The sequence below is a fragment of the Centroberyx affinis genome, unplaced genomic scaffold (assembly GCF_046629955.1).
Source record: "Centroberyx affinis isolate AG114_WGS23_722 - 3 ecotype Tasmania unplaced genomic scaffold, CSIRO-AGI_Caff_v1 ptg004384l_1, whole genome shotgun sequence".
NCBI classification, from domain to species: Eukaryota; Metazoa; Chordata; class Actinopteri; order Beryciformes; family Berycidae; genus Centroberyx; species Centroberyx affinis.
In genome coordinates, this window is record NW_027282075.1 from 1 (window position 1) to 19,707 (window position 19,707).

Consider the following 19,707-nt stretch of genomic DNA (forward strand, 5'->3'; position numbering starts at 1 on the left):
TACACCACTATTTATTTATTCATTGTTCTTATTTATTACAAAATGCAGGGAAATGTATTACATATTGCGTTCAGGCTGTGTATTACAAAATGCGGCAGATTATTACAAAATATGATATTCATAATGAAGTGAAAATGTATTACATTTTGTCGAGTTATTACATAATGCTGTGTTACACACCTTCTCATGTGTTTTTCTTGTTTCATCACTATGGAAATGAACTAAACTAAATTTGAGTTTCATAGACATTTCCAAGTTTTCAGATTATTGGGACAGACAACTCCCATGTGTTTCTAATGGGAGGTTACTGTTAACTGCTTCTGTTTTTTCTTGCTTATTTGTGTTCCCGAAATTCTTACGTCTCATCCTGTGTGAACCTCAGACGGAGAGGATGTCCCATGGTTCCCAATGAAAATCTCAGAGTTAGACCAGTGTTCCCACAGAGTGTTGATGTACGGATCAGAGCTGGACGCCGACCATCCGGTAAGATACTGCAACTTTCACTTACACTTTACATTTTAGGCATTTAGCTGATGCTGTTATCCAGAGTGATTTACAATGAGTGTTAACAGTAGAATGTGATTTACTTCTGAGATCAACCAATAGAAAGGAGGTCAAGGGTCAGAGGTCACAGCAACCTGACAATATTGCTGTGACCCTAGAATGATCATGTAAAAGAGAATAGGGAGATTTTTCAATAAAGTAGAGGAAGAAGATATGGGGTGGGGCATATGAAGTGTCAAGAGATTAGTTTTCATGCTCTCATGTCTTTTGTCTGTGTTACTGTTAATGTTATAATATTATAATATTTTAGACGTCAAAGTGGCAATCCACAAGATTCACTTTTTAATCTCTGCTGTTCAGCGCTCATCGCAGTGGTGTTCCAGCACTGCACTTCCCACAGATCACCTGTCAATCAAACAGTGTGGGCGGGGCTTGGATTTTCTGTTGATGCAGTTTGAGTTTCTCTTGTCTGTTCAGCCATGGTGGCTATCGCTGCTCAAGCTAACTACCCAGTTCTTCTTCTTCTGTTGATTCCAAACAAACCGGAAATGTAAAACGCATCACTTCCTGTATGGATTTTTCCCAGGAAAGAGCTACCAGACACCGGCTGTTTAGAACAGACAGTGGAGAAGATTTATAAACTGGAGATAGATCACTGTTAAGTTAGAGCAATCAGTGATAGAGAGGAGCAACTTGGACATTTATTTACATGAAAATGTCACTGATTGTTACTTTAAATCGGCAAAACACTTAAAAGAACATCTTGCATACTTCAAATTATAATATAAGCATTTAGCTGATGCTTCAATCCAGATTGATTTATAGTGAGTGAACAGGAGAGGGGTTTAGTGTTTTGCTCAAAGACACTAGACACAATAGACACATATTCCACATTGGTTGTTGTGGAAATGAACCTGTGATCCCCCCTGTGACCCCCCCCCCCCCCCCCCCCCCGCCCCCCCCGCCCCCGTAGAGAAAACCCTATGAGGCTCCTCCCTCAGCTGACCTCTTGACCTTTTCTCTCCCTCGCAGGGTTTTAAAGATAATGTTTACCGCCAGCGGAGGAAATACTTTGTGGAAGTGGCTATGAATTATAAATTGTAAGCATCTATCTATATTTATATCGTCTATATTCCCTCACTGAATAACACTGATTTTCACTGCTGATGGATGAAAACCTTGTATCTCTAAAAAGTGAATTTATTAGGAAAAAGCAGCTTGATGTTCACATTGACAGCCATGTATTTTTGAAATCATCAGGTTTCATGGGTCATGAAACTTAAATTGCACATAAAGGATCACCGAAGCGTTTGACTCGAGAGTGAGGGACAAGAGTGAAAAGGTTTTCACATCAGCAATTTATTTTTCCAATCTATCCATTAATTTTATTTTGTACATTAATTTCTATACATTAATCTTTGTCTCAATATAACAACTAAATAGTATAAGTATATTCTAGTCCTGCTAGACTAGAATATACAGTATGCTTTCTTTATACTGTGTAGTGGTAATTGTGTCTATATTTCTTGTTGCAAGTGAACTGTGATGCAAACAAGAAAAAAAGAGTATTTGTAAAGTGCACAGCTTAACCAAATATGTTAATTATAATCTATACATTGACCTATGTAATTTGTTATCTTAATTTTGAGAAACAATAACACTAACTATATCACTGGTGTGAGATAGAGATAAGGTAATTATACCAAAGTGGCACAGGTTATGTTGTGTAAAAATGCTACATATTGCACCTTTAAAGAATACTTACTTAAGTTGTTAAGTTTTTACTAGTTATAATTGCAGATATGTAGGCCGACATATATTGATATCTGGAATTAACATTTTCACCTGTAATCAATGAATTATAGATAGTGAGACTTAACATTCTGACAGGTGAGAATTACATATGATACATTATGATATGATGACATAGAAATATAAATAGTTAAAAATTATTCATAGATATCTAGAATTGGAGGCTGAATCAATGCTAAAAGTTCATCCAATATAACTAGTCAGAATTACATTACAGAATTAACCTTTCAACGATAATTGAATTAATGATATCAAGAATCATCATTTTTACTTGTAGTAACTGTGGATATGTACAAGATATCAAGAATTAAGAGAATTAAGAATTGATAATTAAGAGAACTTACTCTTTATGTTAACCCCGTCCCCTGCCTTTGCTCCACCCCAGCGGGCAGCCCATCCCTCGTATCGAGTACACCCCGGAGGAGGTGCGGACCTGGGGCGTGGTGTTCAGGGAGCTCACCCGGCTCTACCCCACCCACGCCTGCCGCGAATACCTGAAGAACCTGCCGCTGCTCACCAAGCACTGCGGCTACCGAGAGGACAACATCCCGCAGCTGGAGGACGTCTCCCTGTTTCTCAGAGGTTCTCCTGTCCAATTACTAGATCAGCAACATTACAAGAAACCAGTAGAAAGAAGGCCAAGGGTCAGAGGTCACAACACCCAGAAAAAACATCAGTAGAAATTTTCCTGTGACCCCAGAATCAATTCAAGTCAATTCTGCCATATGTGCAGGACATACAGAGGATCAAAATGCTGTTTCTCTCAGATCACGGTGCAGGCAAATACAAATACAAAAGAAAAACAACAAGGGTATAAAAAATACTAGGATAAAAAGATACTAAAAAAGGACTAAGAATTTAAATAATTATAAGTTAAGCTGGGGGTCTGGGAGGACAACAACAAGGCACAGATCAAGAACAAAAAACTGCAATAATAACAGTAGTGCAAGTAGTCATAAAAGGATGTGCAAGAATGATCATGGATGATGGAGTAGGAAAAGAAATAACTGCTGCAGGGGGGAAAGGGAGAAAGTCATTAATATTTTAGTTTCATTTTGTTTTCCTGCAAGCAAACTCTGCAACTCAAATTGTATTTGTTAACATTTTTGTGTTCGGTCATATATTACAGGTTAGGATAAATAGATAGACAGACAGATAGATGGATACAGTACATACAGTACATACAGACATACATACATACAGTATATACATACAGACATACAGACATAAATACAGACATATAGACATACTGTACATACAACATTGTGAAATGAGCATGAACTCTGAAACGCAGATTACATGTTATGGATGAGAATAATGTGAAGATTATGATCCTCCACCATGAAAATTATTATATGACAACAAAAGGAATTATTATTGGACTCAACTGAAATGTTAGCTAAACTTTTCATGTGACCAACAGATGAAGTTGGTCACATGAAAAGTTTAGCTAACACTTCAGTAAACAACTTTGGTTAAGGTTAGGTTCAGATTTTGGTCGTGGTTAAAATTGTACTTCCCTTCCAGTAGAATAAGTAGAAAACTTCTTGTCATGAGGAATTGAACCGGGGGTTTCAATGTCAAACCACTTCCTGTTTCTGTAGAAAACTGACATATTCGCTCTAAGACTGAAAACCTCCAGTGAGAAAAAAGTAAATTCGTGAGCTGTATACACAAAGTCCAAGGCTTTCTAAATCCAGTACAGAGGGAAGAGTTTACTTTTTTTCTCACAGAAAGTTTTCAATCTTAGAGCTTGTATCTCAGTTTTCTATAGATTTGATCCCTGTTCCCAATGAGCTCCTATACACATAAGGACTTCTCTACTTTTTCTTAATCCACAAGAGCACCAAGTGTAACTTCTGTTTCTAGTTGTCTCCTCCACCTAATCTCTCCCTCTCTCCCTTTCTCCCTCTCTCCCTATCATTCTGTTCTATGGTTGACTGTTGATTACAGAAGCCGAGAACGGCCGTGCTAATTGTGTTAATTATCTCGTTATCTTGTGAAAACGAGCTTTGTTATCTCGAGATAACGAGATAATCAACCCATTATCACGAGAAAACAAAATGTCGTTCCCTCTTATTACTTATAATGTTTATCAGAGATCAGGAGTGCCATGCCAGCATGCAGAGATGGCGTCTTGACAACTGTAGCAACTGATTTAAGCTGAAAATGTCAGATCAAGGAGTATCCATTACTGATCAACGCATCAGACTGTACTTCAATCAAGGTCTAACACAGGCAGAAATTGCGTTGTCTTAACATTCAGATCAGTCCTCGTCATTTAAGGAGAAGACTAGCAGTTATGAATCCTCCCTGATAGTCATGACCGTGATCTTGAAGGCTGAAATCAGGTGTGATCAAATGAACAGGACACTCATTTTCGAGTTCTCCATAATTATCCCGTGATCTCGAGAAAACAAAAGTTTTCTCGTGATAAATTATCTCGTTATCTCGAGAAATCGGCCTTTTGTTTTCTTGAGATAACGAGATAAATTAACCCGTTATCTCGAGAAAACGGCATTAAAAAAATAATTGCAAGCACGGCTGTTCTTGGCTTCCGTAGTTGATCACTTAGATCTAGTTAGATCTGTGACAGGCTCGTGATAAAGAGCTATGGAAATAAACAAAGTTGAACTTGAACTAATCCTAAAAACAGATTTCTCTCACTTTTCATGCACAGAGGATGTTATTTGCATTTTAAGAAATCATGCTCATTTCACAAAATTTCATTAGATCAAACTGTACATACACTACCAGTCAAAAGTTTGGACACACCTGATTGAATCTACTATGTTTTTCATTCTCTTAAAGCCATTTTGATCTAAAGCCTTATGCTCAAATGCTTTAAATCTGTTTTGTAGACAAATATAAATAGTGAAGTTGATCCTATGTATGAATTTCTTTCCAAAGCCTTTGCCTTTCCATCAAGGCAAAGGGCGGCTGCTTTAAAGAATCTAAAATATAAGATAGTTTTGATTTGTTTATTAACACTTTTTTGGTCACTGCATAATTCCATTTGTTATTTCATACTTTTGATGTCTTTACTATTATTCTAAAATGTGGAAAATGGTAAAAATAAAGAAAAATATTATGTCCCCAAACTTTTGACTGGCAGTATACACTTACATAGAAAGAGAGACTGACAGGTGTTTCATTAATTTACTGGTCCTGTTGTTTTCAGAGAGGTCTGGCTTCACGGTGCGGCCGGTGGCAGGATATTTGTCTCCCAGGGATTTCCTGGCTGGTCTGGCCTACAGAGTGTTTAACTGCACCCAGTATGTCCGCCACAGCACCGACCCTCTGTACACCCCCGAACCGTAAGTCTCCTCAGCCCTGAACTCTCACTGCAGCACAATACTTCAACTTTTATATCTGTGCTGCCATTTCTTCCTTCATCTCCTGCCACCAAAATACATTGCGGGAGGCAGCGATTTGGACGAAACTTAGGGGGATGATGCATTTTGGCACTGTGTTCTGGTGTTTTACAAAAATACACTGATTGGCCTGATGGGGGCGCTGTAAAAATTTTAAATTTGTAAGGCCATAACTGCTACAGCATTGGACTGATTTTGAACTTGGAGGGATGATGCATCTGGTTACTGATTGGCCCAAAAGCTGCCTGCATCATTCATGGGGGACGACAGTGGTGGAAGAAGTACTCAGATCTTTGACTTAAGTAAAAGTAGCAATACCACAGTGTAAAAATACTTTGTTACAAGTAAAAGTCAAAGTACAAAAGTATTAGCAAAAGTAAAAGTACTCATTATGCAGAATGGCCCATTTCAGAATCATATATATCATGTCATTGGATGATAATTATTGATGCATTAATGTGTTCATCACTTTAATGTTGCAGCTGGTAAAGGTGGAGCTGATTTGAACTACTTTATATACTGCTGGGTAGCTTAACCTATAAAAATATATCATAATTTATTAGTTGATTTATAATTTGTATTAATAATCTAAATCTGCAAAGTAAGTAGTAACTAAAGCTGTCAAATAAATGTAGTGGAGTAAAAAGTACAATATTTCCCTCTGAAATGTAGTGGAGTAGAAGTATAAAGTAGCATGAAATGGAAATACTCAAGTAAAGTACAAGTACCTCTAAATTGTACTTAAGTAAAGTACTTGAGTAAATACACTTAGTTACATTCCACCACTTAGTCACATTCATACAGTTCCACACATTCACACTGGGAGCTGCCCAGTACAACCGCAGTCTTCCACTGAGCAGCCCCACTGGAGCCATTTTGGATTTTGTTTTCTAGTGTCTCAGCTGGAAACAGTGGATAAAACCTTAAGCTGAAAAAGTTATGGGTTTTTTCTGCTTATTTGTGATGACCTTTATATCTGCGGCACAGCGACACGTGTCACGAGCTGCTGGGCCACGTGCCGCTTCTCGCTGATCCGAAGTTCGCCCAGTTCTCCCAGGAGATCGGCCTGGCGTCTCTGGGAGCGTCGGATGAGGATGTGCAGAAACTGGCAACGGTGAGTATGTATTTAGTGTTTTTTTTTTTTCCTTTTACTTCTGTGTATTTAAATTGTATCCTTTGTTGTCCTTTTTACTATTGTTTTTATTGTTTTACTCCATTTATTTCTTTGTTTTTATGCCTTTTTATTCTGTGAAGCACTTTGTAAACAGTCTTGTTAAAAGGTGCTATACAAATAAAGTTATTATTATAACATGTATATAACATGTTGAAAATACAATAAACTTATTCTAATTTTGTGTAATAGAATGTATCACTTTCCTTTAGATAATACAATATGTTTTTCATTGTTTCAAATCAACATTTACATAATGACTATGTACTATACTATACTATACTATACTATACTATACTATACTCAGTGTATAATAACAGTATGTTTTGTGTATTTTGAACAGTGCTATTTCTTCACTATTGAGTTTGGGCTGTGCAAACAAGAGGGTCAGCTAAGAGCTTATGGGGCCGGTTTACTGTCTTCTATTGGAGAACTGAGGGTAAACAACACACACACACACACACACACACACACACACACACACACATGCACACAATGCATTACTATCACAGTGCTCATACGTTAGTGTAGCCTACAATTGTGATTTCTTCACCTGGTGAGCAGTAGTATGGATACGACACACACCGATGCCCCTCCCCCTTCTCTCTGTTCGTTTCCCAGCATGCCCTGTCTGATAAGGCCTGTGTGAAGATGTTTGACCCGCGGACGACCTGCCACCAGGAGTGTCTCATCACCACCTTCCAGGAAGTCTACTTTGTCTCCGAGAGCTTCGAGGAGGCCAAGGAGAAGATGCGGTAACAAAAACAACACAAGCTCACACTGTGTGACACAGGAAGCTGTGGTAGAAACATTTAGCGTCCTTAAAGCTGCACCATTTATATATGTAAAAAATACACCTTCATTTTATCAGCCTAAATCACTTAAGTGTGTCTGCAACAGCGTCTTATCTCCACTAATTGAGACGCTGTGGATGTAAATGATTATGATTCTGATGCTGGGTATGGACTCTGAACCTCCTCACCACCTCCACTCCACCAGACACTGAGGAGAAAACAGGTTACTGATGTCATCTTACATGATTTCTGGGTGTTGAAGTCCTTAATGTTACCTAGGGCTTGCCTAATGGAGTTCAAGTTCAATTTAGAAAAAACTACAAAAAAAACATCATTATTTAGTTATATATTTTAATTTTTTTAATTTTTGTGTATTATTTAATATCTTTGAAACATAGAGGATCCTGTTAGCAAAAGTATTCTCATTCTTTCAAAGGAGTCTTTAGTTAGTTGCTATCCTCTAGCATTAGAAAAGCCAGGCCCCGTTAAGTGACTGTTTTGAATTTTAGAATTAAAATATATCCGTCTATAATATATTCCCACCAATACAGTAGTCTACTATAGAGGAGAGAGCTGCATTTCTTGTTTGCAGCCTTCTCTCACATCATCTCATATCATCATACTGATTCCCTTTGAAGATGAACTTCCTGTGTGAGGAAACCAGTCTGCTCAGCTCTGGACTTTGCTATTTCACATTTCTTTGGTTCTGCTCTGTTTTTGCCCTGACAGGGAGTTTGCCAAGACGATAAAGCGTCCGTTCTCGGTGTATTACAACCCCTACACCCAGAGCATCGACCTGCTCAAAGACACCAGGAGCATCGAGAACGTGGTGCAGGACCTCCGCAGCGACCTCACCACCGTGTGCGACGCCCTGGGCAAGATGAACACTTACCTGGGCATATGAAGCTGGTTAAGGTTGGCATGTGAAGTTCGCTCCTGTTTCATCGAGCTCTGACAGCGATTTAAACATTAACACACAACAGCGCTTAAGCAGCAGATCTGAGAACAGTGGTCATTGCAGCTGTGTTCATTTGCTTATCTGAGCTAAATTTACATGCAAACAACAAACAACATTTGTAAAATGCACAGAACAATTAAATATTATAATATGAGTAAAACACATGGAAGTGACAAAAAATATATATTTTTCACATGAAGATGAACATGTTGCATAACTTTCAAGCCCAGCTAGTTTGTCTTTTTTGTCCATTTTGATTAATTAGAAAATTGATCACTCTGTAACTTCCAATATCAGTAAAACTTAAAATAATTTAACATAAATGATTAAAAAGAAGTTAAGCCTAGGCTGAGGAGATTTCCATTAAAGGTGCTAATGTGTTGCGTTTTGAAGCATTAATACATTATTGTTACCATAAACAAATGAGAGCATGGTGGAGACGATTGGTCTCCTCTATCTCACACCAGTTGTATTGTTAGTGCTAGTGTTTCTCCAAATTAAGACTACATTTCCCATAAGCCCCATCACTTCCTGCCCCTCCTCCCCCTCCCTGAAGAGGATCAAGTTAGAAATGATTTTTCCATCAACCTTAAACTCCTTCCACCATCTGCTGCCAGAAACTCTGAAAGCTTTAGCTCCGTTTGCTCTGGAAGAACAGAACCTCTTCCTGTTTTGTGCCGTAAAGCGATCCAGCAGATTTCCCTCCAAATCCCACCAGGTGGCTCAAAATATAAATTTGCAGGGTAGAGGCTGGTAGAGACTGACAGTCTCCTCTGCGATGGTCTCATCTGTTTATGGTAATTATACTAATGTCTCAAAATTAATGTGGTAATGATTTATTGATGTTAAAATGCTACATGAAGCACCTTTATGTAGCTAATAATCCAGAAATGTAGAATTGCAATATTCTTGTTGAAAAGGTAAGAGAACTCTTATTGGTAAAATGTAATCCATACCAGATTTGCTGCCCAGTTGTCTGCTACAGTGATAAAGTTGTTCGCCAGCCTCTCTTCCTCATGTTTTTAGCTTCTTCCAAAAGATACAGTTGTATTTGAAAATACTGGTATGGCCATGTTGCCAACTCCCTTTCATATGTGGTTTCATTTTCTCTTTTGATTTGCATTATGGACATGTTTGGGCAAATCTGTGTGCTACACCCCTGCTTCTTACTCACTGTGCTTCTTGATGGAAATGGCTCATTCATGATTGTTAATCTGACAGGCTAATTTTCTCATTTGATTTAAACAGTTTAGCAAATTATCACTGAAGAACAAGATAAATATTTCCCCAGAGTACAAGGAGCCATAATCTTGTCTAAATGGGATTCTACAAGTAAAGGCTTACTTACTTTTTCAGCAGGGCTACTGTGGTTTTTCATCTCTTAATTGATGAAAAGGCAGCAACCTTTTGAATCATTTATGTCGCATCACAATCTTATCAAGATTAAGATTCACTGGATGATCTTATTTTATTCCAAACAGCCAAGCAACAAATCATCAGCAGTTCACATAGCTTGTCTCACCACTATATGACTGACACAAAACATAGTATGATGTAAATGTTTGAAAGTTCGTAAAAAATTGTGATTTTAGTTTCTGTACAGTGCAAAGCTATGAAAAAGTATATATAAAAGTGTAAATTTTCATGCATTAAAAACTATTTAGCGTGTTGGTGTTTGGTGTGAAGCATATTCCTTTGTATTAATTTTCTTCCGACACACGACTGATATAAAATGAACATCAAAATAAGCTGCCTTGAATACCTTTACCAGTCTCCATCCTGTTTCAGTGCATGGCTGTATGAATGAATTGTGTGTGTATGTGTGTGTGTGTGCGTGTGTGTGAACGTACAGATTAATGTGTCTAGACATAACAAAAATAACTTTCTTAAGTCTGATGGCTCACAAGTACATAATAACAATAACGTGCTGGAATCGTCATGTATTTTCCCAATTAAATTAACATTGCTCTGTACAACTACACTCCATGATGCCAAAAAATGCATGATGAAAAAAAAAAAAAAGTCAGGACAAACATCATGGCTTGCATATGAAATGAATGATGACTTCTTGGGAATCAGTTGTGGTCTGTGCAGTGCAAGTTCAGTCAATGTCGTCACTGTCGAACGCTTTTTCCTAGATGGGACAGAGAAGACAACACACTCAGAATCATCTTCAGAAACATTTTAGCATTATACAGGAGAAAAATGTATATTTCCAGGCCACAATTTACTACATCGAGGCTGGGATGGTATCATGTGTATGAGATAGACCTCATTTCCGTGATCTGATCTATGTGATTGCACAGGACGTATATCGTTTCCTGGTTTTAGTTAATTAGTGCCCTCATATCATTATTTTCTTGAAAATTGGGTTGGCATCACTGATACTGCTCTGAATCTGTTCAAATCCTATCTCACAGGGAGGAATTTCTTTGTAGTTGCTGGGAACGCTTCTTCTTCTGTAGTGAGACTCACCTGTGGTGTCCCTCAGGAGTCAGTTCTTGGCTCTCCACTATTCTCTATCTATATGCTCCCTCTTGGCAACATTATTCGTAAACACAATGTCCTGTTTCATTGCTATGCAGACGATACCCAGCTCTATGTTCCCCTAGTACAACCTAAGTCTTACACTGTTGGCCACTGAGCTGCTCCACTGGAGCATTTAGGATTAAGTGCCTTGCCAGAGGGCATCTCAACAGTAGTTAGCAAGGGAGGGTGAACTTCCCCTGCCCAGATTTTACCAGGCTCTTTGGGAATTTGAACCGGCAACCATGCTGTCAAAATTGCACCCTATGATTGCGCCTAGGTGCGCAGAGCATGTACTCATTTTGTTTTAGCTAGTTTTTATCCTAAGGTTTTTCATCTTTCTGGTGCATTATTCAGTATCGGATTGCATCACTTCAGCGTTTTCTCCCCAGGAATTCATGGTTATATTTTCTTGTAATCACCAGAAGGTGGGTCATAGAGACAAACTTGCTCCGCTAACCTCTCTTCAAATTGGTCCATCTCAGATGACTTGTATTTACAGCCACAGTGGATGTGTGGTAGTGTTTTCACCAAAAATCTTGCCTCACCTCTCTGAAAAGCCAATCAACATATCTGCAGTGTCTGTGGCTCCTGCAGCATAGTTACATTTTTCTAGAATGGCGTGTCTGAGGACCCTCTCTGAGACCCTCTGCAAGTGCCGCAGACAACCTGAGGACCTGTGCGACCACTGTTACCATTCAATTATAAATTAAGCATTAGCCAACTGAGTCACCAGGATATCCCACTTGTCTGTAATCTTTAGGCTAATGCTGCCGCCCCCCTTTTACCAATCTAAAGGTCGCTCACCCAGCCTCCATGCTGTTGGATCCAGGCAGAGTGATGCTGGCGGAGGTAGCGCTCCCCGAAGCTCAGGGCCCGTCTCCTGTGGACTACGTCTACGGCTGACAGCCTGCTGGTCACCTCAAAGGCCCAGGCAATCTTCTCCCTCTGGATCCTGTCCTTGGACCCTGCCTGACCCAGGTCTACCAGGCTCTGCAGGCTGGAGGTCAACTTCTCAAACAAGGCATAGTCAAAGACGTTTTTGAGCCGCTCTTGGAGGACCTCGTTCTGCTTGATCTGAAATGGAAGGAAAGGGAGGAAAATGTGCGGTGAGATCACAGAGTGAACACATGGATGAGTCAGACAGGTTGTAGTGATGCGTGTGGTGATGTATGAGGTCTATTCCTGTAAATTACACAAACAGTACATTACATAAACAGCCTCACTATGTATTAAATGTAAGGGCACATTCACACCAAACAGTGAGTGAGAACGTAATCTGAACCAATGTTGTGGTTTCCCCAGGTGACAAAAGAATCTTTTCTTGAGGCAGAAGAATGGTATGAAGATCTTTATTGGCAACAAAGACCTGAGTTTTTCTGCAGAAGAACTGGCTTCATGCCAGACCACAATAGCTTTTATACATATTTTCAGCATGACACCCCTTTAAGTTAACCACTCCTTCCCATGGGGTTTTTCCATAAGATCTCTCTATTCAGTGTCACTTCTGGGTGGGGGCCGAGCATCATGTGAGAATCGTACCATATTGATAGACTGTCTCCTAACGTTCCTATCAACGTCTCCTTGTGCATTCCTAGACGTCTGATTTCCCTCAATGTGGCAGGCTAGTGGCCTTGTGGGTTATTTTGGGCCTACTTGGAGCTGTTCATTCTGCCAGTATATGGCTTTTGAGATCTTCTGTGTTACAGGCCTGTGACTTGATCTTATGCGTATTAGGATATATGTTTACTATATGTATATATAAGCTATAAGCATGATTTTCTACTACACCAACAACAGGAAACAAACCAAAATGCAAGGTTTTAGGGGTATAAGGAAACTGGTGTTGACATCTGATAGCCAGCAGTTCCTCATGCTTGGAAAGTGTTATATCAATAAATCTCTGATTGAAATAACACAATAGTGATTCAGCCTGTACCCAATACCTGGTTTCTGGTAGGTCTTTCCTGGAAAAAGGAAGTGATTGTGTTTTACATTTCCAGCAGCAACAGCAGTTTGTCTTGGATAAGTAAAGCTTCAAGCTCCGCCCACACTGTTTGACTGACAGGTGATCTCTGGGAAGTGCAGTGCAGAAACACCACAGCAATCAGCGCTGAGCACCAAAGATGTCACCTAAATAACAAATATGAGGATCTCGAGGATTACCATCAGGATTTAATATTGTATACAAAACATTATTACATATGAACACACACCTGCTCGTCCATCACATCTCCAGAGGTTTTCAGCAACTCCACCAGTTTCTTAACGATCTCTGCAGCAAAACAAGAGGTGGGTCAAATCTGTATCATGAACTGTATATACAATGCATTCTATATAACATGTACACAGTATCTGATAACAATGATAATTTTAAACCTAATTTCGATTTCTAAATTTCAATTTGTCACCTAGATAGACTACCTGCTGCAACCATACTGTATGCCATGCTGCTTGATTGCACATAGCCACATAATATCAAATACTATATATGTGGATTTGATGCAAAAATGCTTCATATCCATTTTGGGTAAAAAATGTCATCTGTTGCTCAATATTTTAAAATCATAGATAATTACATGTTCTTAAATGTTGGTATTTTGTAAGGGGATTTGTAAAGGGATCAAGATGGTGAGATTCCACAGTGAGTTTTACTTTAATGCCAGCTATTAGTTTCTCATATGGGAATTAAATATTCTCATATGTAGAATGATATGTAACATTTACTTTTCACAGTTTGTTTTGCTCTGTCCCTTTGCACTGTATGTGAGGCCCTGCTGATCTCTTACCATGTTTCTATGTATGTACTCTAGGGCAGTGGTTCTCAACGAGGGGTCCGGGGACCACCAGGGGTCCTTGAGGGGGTTCCAGGGGGTCCCCAGCAAATTGATGAATTGTTAAACTTCACCATTATTTCATTTACAAGAAGTTAGCACAATTAGAGAATGTAGAAGAATTACTATTTTGATCATAGTCTCACTGTTATCTCTCTACCTACAATACAGATAGTCATGGAATTCTGGACAAAATCATATGGAGGTCCGTGGCCCTAATGTGAACTAAATTAGGGGTCCTTGATATGAAAAAGGTTGAGAATCACTGCTCTAGGGGAATATGACAGTGGATCATCCATCACTCCAATAAAAATCAATAAGGGATCACACCCAAGATCTGAAAAGGCTAAGAAACAGCGTCTCACCAGATTCAAGGCTAAACAAGGCAGACAGATATGCAGGTGTCATGTATGCATAAGTGCACAATCATATGATGTAACTGAGGACCCTTCTAGGTCTCCGAGTCGTTCCCCAAGGGATATTTTGATCGGTGGGTCCGGCCCGGTGCAGCACACTATTTACGAGTCAGATGACTGTGATTTGACTGTATGGTTGGACTTCTTTATGATATGAAACAATGTGAGAGGGGAAACCCACCATCTTGGTCTTCCAGGCCGGCTGCTGTCAGGTCCGCTTGAGAGATTGATGCTGAGTCAGCGATCTGTGCCAGCCTGTCTGCCACATCGCTCAGCGAACTAGCTAAAGACAGACCCACACACACACACACACACACACACACAGAGCAACAAACAGAAACACACACACACACACAACTGAATCCTCAGTTTTGGTAACAATGGCAAACCTAAATGTAATTCACTACAGGGTTTTAAGAGAACATGAAAACACACATTTTAAATGCTGCTTTTGATTCAATTCAGTTCTCCTCTTCTTGTGTCTCTTTATGGTGTTGCTATCTTGTCTCTGCTATTGGCTTTGGTCTTTTTCATGACCCTAAACTGTTTTTAACCGTGTTTGTAAAGCATTTTGGGGCTACATCGTATGAAATGTGCTATATAAATCAAATTTGATAAACTTGACCAGGTATGACATGCATGTTGGGATGCTCACCATCTTGGCCCTTTGATCTGTCCAACACCGGCGGTCCAACAACCCCGACAGAGCCCACAACACAGGGCACAGGTGCTGTCAAAAGAAGAAGTATCTCAATATATTCATCTTTTTTTGTAGAATTTGCTGCGCACAGGCTGGTAGCAAATTTAGAGGCAGTTCAAATTGTTATTATGCTCTTTTGACAAAACATATCACTCACATCTCAATGCGTCCGCAAAAAAAGAACAAGCCCACCCCTGAGATGACGTGCTGAAGCCTGACTGGAGTGACCGCTGGTTCCTCCTGGTACAGTAAGCCTCAAGCAGCAGGAACTCCTCACTCTCCTCCACACCGTCCATAGCCGCCCTGCTCTCCATTTCACCAGCTGGGGCACAGGATAGAATAGAATAGAATTTAATAGAATAGAATAGAATAGAATAGCTGTTAATTACTCATCTCTAAATATATTACAACCAGGCTAGAAACAGAGAGCTAGCTGAAAAAGCTTGTTGGTGTGTGGCTGTAGATCCATTCAGTAACATTCTCAGTAAAAGTGAATAGTGTGATAAGGTGGATTTGTTTCCAAATGTAAGTTACTGTGACACAGTAAACTGTCTTGTCTTTAGCCCTAGTCTCTACTCTAGGGCTGGGCAATATATCGATATTATATCGATATCGTGATATGAGACTAGATATCGTCTTAGATTTTGGATATCGTAATATCGTGATATGGCATAAGTGTTGTCTTTTCCTGGTTTTAAAGGCTGCATTACAGTAAAGTGATGTCATTTTCTGAACTTACCAGACTGTTCTAGCTGTTCTATTATTTGCCTTTACCCACTTAGTCATTATATCCACATTACTGATAACTATTTATCAAAAATCTCATTGTGTAAATATTTTGTGAAAGCACCAATAGTCATCCCTACAATATTGTCGCAATATCAAGATCGAGGTATTTAGTCAAAAATATTGTGATATTTGATTTTGTCCATATCGCCCAGCCCTACTCTACTGTAGCTTAAGAAGAGTCAGCTGAACAAACTAACACCGATGTTAATGCTAACATGTGACTACTAGCCACTGCTAATGTTTGCTTCTAGATATGTTAGCTAATTTGATTATCAGATGTATTAACAGTGTTGGTTAGCTGCTCCAATATGGCCAACAGAGGGTGTGGTACTGTAGGTCACCTGAAAGCCCACAGTGTGCAAGTCACCAGCAAAATGATGATCCCTGCCAAATGAAAGTGGGCTGGTACCAAGTAATTTTGGATGCCTTGCAGCACATTTGTGGGATATATGTAGCTACCAATGATCTGTGAACAAGACATGATGACAGAACATAACATAGTACTAGCATGGGTGTGACAGCACATCAAAACTCAGTATGCCTGATCAGGGCCCTTAACACCATAACAGTGTTTTTTTTTTTTTAACATTTTATATAGATCAATGTTCTTTAAAATGTTGCATAAACATGTATACACAATCACATAGCCTACACGTACATGTACACACACACACACACCACATACTGTACATACACAAAAGTGTAGCCCTGGGAAGGATGTGCAGAAGCTGATATAGCCTAGTTATCATATATTAACTACATAATCTAAATTTGTCCATTTGATTATACTTGCATGTTTTTCATCAAAGCAAAGCGTACTCAGGATTACTTACTGTTACTTTCGCTTTATAAATGCAACTCAGCTTCCACCACTGTCAGCAGCGCAATGTATTCATGGACTGCAGGAGGATCTTGTTGAACCTTGTTACTTCCCCTTTCATATAAATGCAGCCAATTAGAGAAGCTTTTGGTCACTGGTCAACAGTGTGCATATACACCATGTGTTATAGTCTGCTGCCACCCAATGGAAACAAGTTGCAGGATATTTCAGATATTAGGAGTGTGATGTTGGCCTTGTGCTCAATCAGAATTTAGTGCCTTGAACTAAATGTGTTTTGTCTTATAGTCTATTATACAGTCCATAGCTATATTATATTATTCCACATAGTTTATATCTACTTATAAATGTTGCTGCAATATCCATTGCAACAACTAACTGTAGTAATCCTACAATATATTTTAGAAAGCTAGTGCACCCATAACACAACTAATTTAGAAGTCCTAGAAGGAATATTATAGGAATACCCTGGGAGATGTTTTCCACAGGTTGACAATTTACTTCACTTGTTGGGTGGGGCCATCACACGTGATTGCAATTTCACTGTTTACCCCGTTTAACACGGAGTTGTTGTGTTAAGCACTGAGCATTGGTATTTATTAATTTTTTATTTTTTTTTATTAAACCTTTATTTAACCAGGTGAGTCCCATTGAGATTACAAGATCTCTTTTTCGAGGGAGCCCTGGCCAAGATAGCAGCAATACAAAGTTTCAAACAACATACAAGCAAACATTAAAAGCATGTAAAACAAAACATACACACATGCAACTCGCAGGATCATACGCCTAAAAGACAGACAGGAGGAAACAGGTGTAGCTAAGGAAGCAAGTGCAAGTTCCAAATGAATTTGCCTCCAAACCCTTCACTACATTTTTGAATGCCCTAATCGGGATCAGCTCATCTAGCTGCAAATCTGTCTGCAAGTGGTTCCAGGCTGCAGGGGCGGAGAACATAAAGGCCCGTTTGCCAAATTCAGTGCGAACCCTAGGGACGGACAGTAAGAGGGTGTCATTAGAGCGCAAACAATAATTACTGGTTTTGAGTGAGATATACTCACAAAGGTAAGAGGGGAGCAGACCGAGGATGGACTTATAAATAAATATGTACCAATGAGTGAGTCTGCGCAAGGCCAGTGAAGGCCACTGAACTCTGGCATAGGGTGCAATGATGAGTGAGAGCTTTCCAGCCTGTGACAAACCTCAGAGCGCTGTGGTATACAGTATCCAGCCAATGCAAGCACTGGGCAGAGGCGTGCATATACAACAGATCGCCATAATCATAAGGTATGTAAGTATTATATAGGCAGATGAATACAGGTGAGGCTGATGAATGCAAATAGTATATGAAATGTCTCAAAAGACTGCAGTTATAAATGCAAACTAATTTACCACTAAACTGGAACACAGTTTGTAATGATTAAACAAAAAGCTGCAGACAAAGCGTCTTTAATTTCAATATATCACTTCCTGTTGTGGATTATGGATCAGTTGCTTACCTGCGGTGAGAGCGGTGCTGAACCAAGGAAACTATATATAATACATGCTTTACATTTTATGATTCTTTTATAGTTTCCTTGTGCTGAACAGGGAAATACTGTACGACTTGTACTGCACTGATATGAACTCTTTATCAGAGCGCTGGCTAGATGCCGCCATAAAAAAAAGTGTCAAGTTTCTGTTGACAAGACAAGCACATGCGCGGTTGTACAATTTTAAGTTTCACTTTCGCTTTCATAACAGGAACAAAGGTGATTTCAATGGAGCCTGCCAGGGTCTTCATCTCCCTATAGTCTCTCTCTGCTTTCTTTCAGCTCCTGGGTTTCCCTGTTTGCCCGCCAGAGGTCACTAGTGTGTTCCCCAGCCAGTGGCAGCCTCTGCAGCTGCATCTTGTCTCCTGGTCACCCAGCTGTCTTACATTGGCTCATTAGGCCAGTCCAGAGCCGTTGAAAGAGAGAGTTGCGACACTCTTTGTTCTCGCCGCCACGCGATCACGTGGTTCATGTAGCTCTCAATAGTTCCAAACAAATCCGTGCTGTCACCTTGTTTGAGTGGTTTTCAGCGGGACAGACAGCAGCAGTGACTATATTTACAGCAATTTTCGGTAAATATTAACGCCTAATGTACATTGATTACTGTTGTGTTCTATCATTTAAATGTCTGCTACTTTATTATTATTAGTTACATTTATTTATATTATTACTTACTTTATATTAGGGCTGAACAATTAATTGAAATTTTATCGAAATCGCAATATGGCGTACTGCAATTTTCAAATCGCAGGAGGCACAATATTTGTTAAAGGCAAAATGTGTGTCAAAATAACATTTTAAATTAAATATTGTCATGCTGCAGAGATGTCCTGGCCTACATATCATATTCTACAGACTTAAGAAAACATCTTTGTTTGGTACAGATCCCCGCAAAAATCACATGAGAAAATGAGAATAATGATGTAAAAATTATCATTCCCTCTAATATCGCAACTGCAATATCAGTCAAAATAATCGCAATTAGATATTTTTTCAAAATCGTTCAGCCCTACTTTATATCACTAGGCGGCAATATTGTAAAGCAGAGCTAGAGATGGCTACGATACTATGCTACTATGCCAGCTACCTACTGAGGACTATTGTTTTACTTTACATTTAACATTAGCCTGTTGAATTAAACGGCACTTGTTGTTCTTTTATTCATCAGCCCACATTACAATTTACTACGTTGCCGACACTTATATTCAGTATATATAATAGCATTTCTGGGGAGTGGCGGAGAGACAGCATTAATCAGTTTTTCTGTGTTTAATTTTGGAGGGAAGGGGGACTGTTCCCATAACGTAGTGAACATTTACGAAAAATATTAATGCATATATACTTTAAATGTATTAATTTACAGTATGTATGCATTAATATTTTTCTCGTGCTTCTATGGTCATAATTGCTCACATTCTAATGTTATCTTAGGTTAAGACATTCACATAAACATGCACACAAA

General features: G+C 39.2%; 2 protein-coding genes across 3 annotated transcripts; one reads left to right on the forward strand and one right to left on the reverse strand.

Annotated features, from left to right (window-relative positions):
• Positions 1 to 450: 450 nt before the first annotated feature.
• Positions 451 to 8,788, forward strand: LOC139664864 (tryptophan 5-hydroxylase 2). Its single transcript, XM_071543841.1, has 8 exons — positions 451 to 483; positions 1,537 to 1,604; positions 2,702 to 2,898; positions 5,498 to 5,633; positions 6,678 to 6,804; positions 7,205 to 7,300; positions 7,483 to 7,616; positions 8,385 to 8,788. Exons 1-8 carry the CDS (start codon positions 451 to 453, stop codon positions 8,557 to 8,559), a joined length of 966 nt encoding a protein of 321 aa, XP_071399942.1. The 3' UTR covers positions 8,560 to 8,788.
• A 162-nt stretch (positions 8,789 to 8,950) lies between these two features.
• On the reverse strand, positions 8,951 to 18,359 carry LOC139664865 (apoptosis facilitator Bcl-2-like protein 14). 2 transcript variants are annotated; one of them, XM_071543844.1, is made up of 7 exons: positions 16,712 to 16,752; positions 15,247 to 15,411; positions 15,045 to 15,119; positions 14,571 to 14,672; positions 13,356 to 13,414; positions 11,947 to 12,216; positions 8,951 to 10,747 (listed from the first exon to the last, which is right to left on the reverse strand). In XM_071543844.1, the coding sequence occupies exons 2-7, from the start codon at positions 15,401 to 15,403 to the stop codon at positions 10,715 to 10,717; spliced, it is 696 nt and encodes a 231-aa protein (XP_071399945.1). In that variant the 5' UTR covers positions 15,404 to 15,411; positions 16,712 to 16,752; the 3' UTR covers positions 8,951 to 10,714. The 2 variants fall into 2 exon arrangements, with proteins under 2 accessions (XP_071399945.1, XP_071399944.1); XM_071543843.1 differs by lacking the exon at positions 16,712 to 16,752 and adding an exon at positions 18,213 to 18,359 and having other exon boundaries at positions 8,969 to 10,747.
• Between the last annotated feature and the right edge of the window lie 1,348 nt (positions 18,360 to 19,707).

Coding starts and splice junctions, on each gene's coding strand:
- LOC139664864 (XM_071543841.1), top strand. CDS start 451: ATGTACGGATCAGAGCTGGACGCCGACCATCCG. Junction 6,805..7,204: donor ATGTGCAGAAACTGGCAACG/GTGAGTATGTAT, acceptor TATTTTGAACAG/TGCTATTTCTTCACTATTGA. Junction 7,301..7,482: donor CTTCTATTGGAGAACTGAGG/GTAAACAACACA, acceptor TTCGTTTCCCAG/CATGCCCTGTCTGATAAGGC.
- LOC139664865 (XM_071543844.1), bottom strand. CDS start 15,403: ATGGAGAGCAGGGCGGCTATGGACGGTGTGGAGGAGAGTGAGGAGTTC. Junction 15,120..15,246: donor TTTTGCGGACGCATTGAGAT/GTGAGTGATATG, acceptor TTCTTTTGACAG/CACCTGTGCCCTGTGTTGTG. Junction 13,415..14,570: donor CGGCCTGGAAGACCAAGATG/GTGGGTTTCCCC, acceptor GTTTTGCTGCAG/AGATCGTTAAGAAACTGGTG.